Source organism: Microtus ochrogaster, chromosome 24 (genome assembly GCF_000317375.1).
Source record: "Microtus ochrogaster isolate Prairie Vole_2 chromosome 24, MicOch1.0, whole genome shotgun sequence".
NCBI lineage: Eukaryota > Metazoa > Chordata > Mammalia > Rodentia > Cricetidae > Microtus > Microtus ochrogaster.
In genome coordinates this window covers 3,453,116-3,458,903 of record NC_022024.1, presented here as the reverse complement: position 1 = coordinate 3,458,903, position 5,788 = coordinate 3,453,116, and the positions used below count along the sequence as shown (strand labels likewise).

At 37.4% G+C, this 5,788-nt stretch overlaps 1 protein-coding gene across 1 annotated transcript in view; it reads left to right on the top strand.

Moving 5' to 3' along the window:
• Window positions 1–5,788, top strand: part of Lemd3 (LEM domain containing 3) — a gene marked incomplete at its 5' end in the record, with an annotated part of 46,412 nt that overhangs the window by 26,093 nt on the left and 14,531 nt on the right. The window contains one exon of the mRNA XM_005357923.3: window positions 1,191–1,258. Within this exon, the coding sequence (XP_005357980.2) occupies window positions 1,191–1,258 (68 nt within the window). The remainder of the gene's footprint in view (window positions 1–1,190; window positions 1,259–5,788) is intronic.

The window sequence follows — 5,788 nt, the reverse complement described above, 5'->3', positions numbered from 1 at the left end:
AGTAAATATTTTTGGCTTTGTGGACTAGCCTGCCTCTGTCACAACTATTTTATTTTTGCTATTGCATGCAAGTAACCATAAATAGTATATTGATCAATTAGCTTGATCATAGCCCAGTGAGACTTCACTTATAAATAGCAACAGCAGGCCACATTTGGCCCGTGCCTGTATCTGCTGACTTCTGGGTCTGTGGAATCTGAGTTTCTGAGGATGCATTGTAGAGCTGGAAAACCTGTCCATCCAGCAGCTATTCTTTCCCTTGTCTAACGGCCACCTTTACAGCATGGCTCCTTGAGCAAACTGTAAGAACAGACTTTCATTATAGAAAGATGTGACAGGATTTCACTTTAGTTACTATATTTTTGTTTTGTTTGTTTTTGTGTTTTGTATTTTTTGAGACAGGGTTTCTCTGGGTAGCCCTGGCTGCCCTTGAATTCACTCTGTAGACCAGGCCGGCCTCGAACTCAGAGATCTGCCTGCCCCTGCCTCCTGAGAGCTGGGATTAAAAGCCTATGCCATCACACCCAGATTATATTTTTAGGTTGAAGAAGGTATTTTTAGACTACTTGAAAATAATAGGGCAGCAAAAACTTAGAAGTTTATTATGAAAAAAATTATCTCTAGTAGCTAACCACGTATAGTCTGGAAAAAAGCTTTGGATTCTCTTCAGTTAGATTAAAGAAGAAAGTAATTTTCTCTAACTTTTATAACACACCCTTTATAAAAAACTAAGTCACAGGTTCATAGGTAGAAATTCTGGCCTACTCTCACTGTTGATCTGTTAAACAGTACTCAGGTGTGCAGTCCTGCCAGCGGTGAGCTTGATTGTGCTCTGAAAGTAGATGTGGCTTAGTGCGGAAGTAAGGTTAGTGCAGTAGTGAATTCAGACTCCCTTGAGTCATTGGTGTTTAAGTTAGCGGATGTTTCCCTTTAAGAATAACCAACCTTCAGAGTAATGCTGTGCCTGCATTGCCTTACAGGTCAGAACACGAGAGACCAAAGTTCATTTAACAGTAGTTGCTGGAACTGTTTCTAGAAGACATGAGTAGCGTTCATCAATCTTTACTGATTTTATATGTGTGTGTGTTTGTGTGTGTATGTAATTATATCATTTGTAAAATATTTTAAATTTTAAATTCTCTTTTTTTCAATATTGTACTTATTCCAAATTAGTATGTTAATCTTTTCAGGAGATCATGAATGTGGCAGTTCCAGTCAAAGGATGCTTTCAGTCCAAGAAGCAGCTGCATATTTAAAAGTAAGCAGTGAAATCAGAATTTTAGTCATATTCTTAAACTTTATATATAGCCATACCATTATCAAAAATATTAAGTATTTGATTACTTTAATTGTACTGCTTAGGGAATAGTTTTCATATCTTTTATAACTTCTTTCATAAATTTGTATTATCTACACTTTGTCATTTTCAATCCCTAAGTTTAGCTTTTGTCTGTTTTCTTCACGTTACTCTACCCGAATGGTTCTCAACCTTCCTAACACTGACCCTTTAATACAATGCCTCATTTTGTGAGGACCTCAGCCATAAAATTATTTTTATTGCTACTTCATAGCTGAAATTTTGATACTGTTATGAATTATGATGCAAGTATCTGCATTTTCTGATGGCCTTTGGGTGTTGTGACTCACAGATAACCACCAATTACTCTTGTATATTTGTTTACATTCCTGGTAAGAGAGAACATGTGGGTTTTTTCTTTCTGAGATTGTGGACATAGAGTTGATTGAAGTGCATTTATATCTAAGGATATAAATCCAGTTGTTTCTCTAGTTCTACTTCTGCTGTGGATTTGGCAGAAAATGTCATGGTTGTTTTGGTGGTGAATAGTACATAAAATGGATTTGATAGTAGAAGTGTAACTAATGTAAAGCTCTAGAGCCCCTATTCTGAATGCCTGTTCTAACTGTAGAAGTTCATTGTGTATGGTTAATTTTGGTGTGCTTTTTTTTATTTGTAAATTTTTTTTGTTTTAATAATAAAGTTTATGCAATTACAAAAAGCAGTCTTGTTGAAGGAGCTGCAGACCTGCTTTTCGTCCCGCCCTGCTCCCGCCCGGCTAGCTTTACACCAGAAATAACAACACACAAACTCTATTCATTTAAACACTGCTTGGCCCATTGACTCTAGCCCTTACAGGCTAATTCTCATATCTCGATCAATAATCTGTGTAGCATCAGTCTTACCGGGAAAGATTCAGCATGTCTGACCTGGCGGCTTGCTTTATTGCGTCTGCCTGGGAAAGGGGAGCATGGCCTCTGAGTTCACTTCCTCTTCCTCCCAGCATTCTGCTCTGTTTACTCCTCCCACCTATGTTTTAACTTATGAGGGCCAAGCAGTTTCTTTATTATAATTAACCAATGACCTTCCTCCATCACAGTCTTAACCATTTAGTGTCGTGTAAGCAGATATAATAAAAGAAAGTGGAAGTTTTTAGCGTTTTTTTTTTTTTTTAAGAATACTGTGTATCAAGAACTGCACATAAATGTGTAAAGAGCATGATAATAGCTGGGCACTGTGGCACACACCTGTGCTTGGAGCTGCTTGGTAGACTGGAGTAGGGAATGTACTTGAAACTAAGCAGAGGACAGCCTTGGCAGCTTAGTGAGACCCTGTCTTAAACAGAGCAAAAGGTAGGAGGGAAATTTAGATAGAATTAAGATAGGTGGGGAACATGCAAGCAAGCAGGCCAGCAGCTAGTCATCTGTTTATCTGCTCTAGCTGGGTTTACTCTCAGGGGACTAAGAAGACTTGTAGGTGAGATTTTCTGAGCTGTTCAACTCATCCGTGAAACTAGTTGAAAAATAATAGAAGGAAATTGCCATTCTGATTTGTGGGAGGGAAAAATAGAATTTAAGAACCATCCTGGAAAGTTTTATGACTGTCCAGTTCCTTGCAGATAATCCCATAAAGATCCAAATGCTTGCAAATGAAATGTGGTCCAGCTTGTAGACTGTTGTGTGGGTCCAGTGTGAACAAGTGTCGTTCCCCCTACTCCCCCAATTCAGATATTATGGTTTTAAAAAGGAACATGAGAGAAACCCTGTCTCAAAAAAACCCAAGAAAAGTAACATGAGTTCTTTGCTGTTAATCTTTTAAATGTAAGCACAGTACAGTATGGTAGCTGTACACACAGTGTTAGATATCCAATCTCTAGGACATTGGCATATCTTTCTCCCTTTATCTTTTTCAGTCTGTGTACCCCTTAAGTCTAAAGTGGGTTCTTTTACGTAGAAGGCAGTTGGGTGCTTTTTATCCATTTAGCCACCCAGTGTATTGATTAGGTTGCTTCCATTTTCATTAGAAGTCTGTTATTGATGGGAGAAACTTAACTTTTTCTTTTTTCTGTTTCTAGTTACTTCTCTCTGTATGGAAAACTTGTTTTCCCGTCATTCATTCTGTTTTGTAATATTTTGTAGTGAAATGCTTTAATTGCTTTTGCACTACTTCTCTTCTGTCTTTTATGTTATACATATCCCTTAATATGTATAGCTCTTTACATTAACATTTTTAAAGCTTTTAAAATGTAATTTTAAAAAGTGAGTTTTATATTTATATGCTTTTATGTTTCTATTTGCATCTTTTAATATTAAATGCCTTTTGACTTTTCTTGTAAGGCAGGTTTAGTAGTATTGAACTTTACAACATTTTTATGGAAAATCTTTCTTAGTTTTTGAAGGTTAGTTTTCTGAATATGTGATATTCGTAGTTGGTAGGGAGTTTTCTTCCTCTTTCAACACTCTGTATATTTCATCTTACTCTCTTAAGATTTCTGCCCCCCAAAATCTGTCAATGATTATATAGGTTCTCCTATGCAACGAGTAGCTTTTATCTTTAGATTTTTCTTTGCCTTTTTATAGTAATAATAGTGGGGGAGTGGTTAAATGTGCATGAGGGAGGCTAGAGGTCAACATTGTCTTCCTCAGTTGCCTCAATTGCTCCCCTTCTTATTTTGAAAAACAGGGTCCCTGAATCTTGACCTCCTCACTGGTTCACCTAAGCTGTATGACCAGAGAGCTCCAAGGCTCTACTGCCTCTGCCTCCACAGGTCTGGGGTTATAGATGTCGGTACACCAGGCTTTTTACGTGCGTTCTGGGGATCTGAACTCAGGTCCCCATGCTTATGCAAGCAAGCACTTCACCAGCTGAGCCCCCTCCCTTCTCCCCAGCCCCAATGACGATGTCTTTTGATGTGCTCATGTACAGGTTTTTCAGAGCTGTATTTCTTCTGACTTGTTGGGTTTCTTCTATCTAAATGTCTAATTCATTACTCATATTTGGGGAGTTCTGGCTAGGATATTTTCTTTTTCTTTTCTTTTTTTTTCCTTTTCCATCTTGTTTCCATAATGTCTTCACTTTGACCTTTTTTTCCTTATGTACCCCTAACTGATTAATATCAAATGATGGAGTTACTGATTCTTTTTTTATACACTTGAACATTTATAATTAATTTTGAATTAATTATAATAGCTGTGTTATACATCAAACGTGGACTGTTTCTAATTTAATTCATGATTTATATGTGTATTACAGTAAGATGGAGTAACAGTGTGATGTGGTCAAGGCTAGACCTAGAATCAGATTCTAACACTCATATTTGTACTATCTCTTAACTTTTCTGAAGATGCTCTGTTGAAAGTGAAAATTTTAAAAAGTGTATTTATATATTTGTACGACTAAGAGTATTTTACTTGCATTCATGTCTATGTACCATGAGTGTGCTTGCTGCCTTTGGAGTTCAGAAGAGGGTGTTGGATCCCCTGAAACTGCTGTTATTGAGGGTTGTGAACTGCCTTGTGGATGCTGGGAATTGAACCTGCGTCCTCTGGAAAAACAGCCAGTGCTCTTAACCACCAAGCCCTTCCCCAGACTAGAGAGGGAACTGTTAATGTCTCTGAAAAGTGTTGGGACATTTCAGTGAGTATATAAAGAACTGAGAGCTTAGTGCCTGGCTCTTACTGTAGCTTCCTCCCAGATTTTACTTCTGTGTTTGCTGAAGTAAATCCATTCTCTTCTAGAGAAAGGTTTCTAGTGATAATGATGATGCTTTATTGTAGCTCAACTCTGGTTTGTTTGCTTGTTTATTCATTTATTTTTATCTTGAACTAGGTAGAAGTTGCCATCACTTCTAGATTATGTAATGGTTAATAGATTGTTAATAGCCAAAGAATCAAAATGTTGCAAGAAATTTTTACTTAAATTAGCATGGGTTCTGATCATGCAGCTCAATGTTCAGAGTAGAAGAATTGGCAATAGGAATAAAGAAGGAATTGGATTGAGGAGGTGTAAAGAGACATACAATAAAATATTTCAGCAGAACGGCAAATCTTGTAGAAGTCCGTGTGATCAAATGATTCCTCAATGAGATCATTGAAGTGATTTTACAACAAAACTTAAAATTGACTTCTGTACTCTTAAAAACTAAAGAAATGGGGTGGTATTTGGAAGTGGAATTTGACTTGAAGGGGCAGGGACTGGCATACAAGGCGTTTTCAACCTTTCTCTTTTCCAACCACTTGATCGTAGCTGCTCTTCAGCGGTACTGTGAGGCTCAAAGAAGCGGGGAGGTGCCCAGAGTTAGACTTGGCAGCAGCAGGATGGAGAATTTGGGGGTCAGTGCTCACTGGAGTTGTGATCTGACTGTCTGTAGTAAGTCATGATATTGATGAGCTAGCTGGAGCCTATTGTGTTTTTCCAGGAATTATTTTATAATTCACAAAGTTGGATTTTGTTGGTGTTAAGTTTGCTCTGATCTTTTTTTTTTTTTTTTTT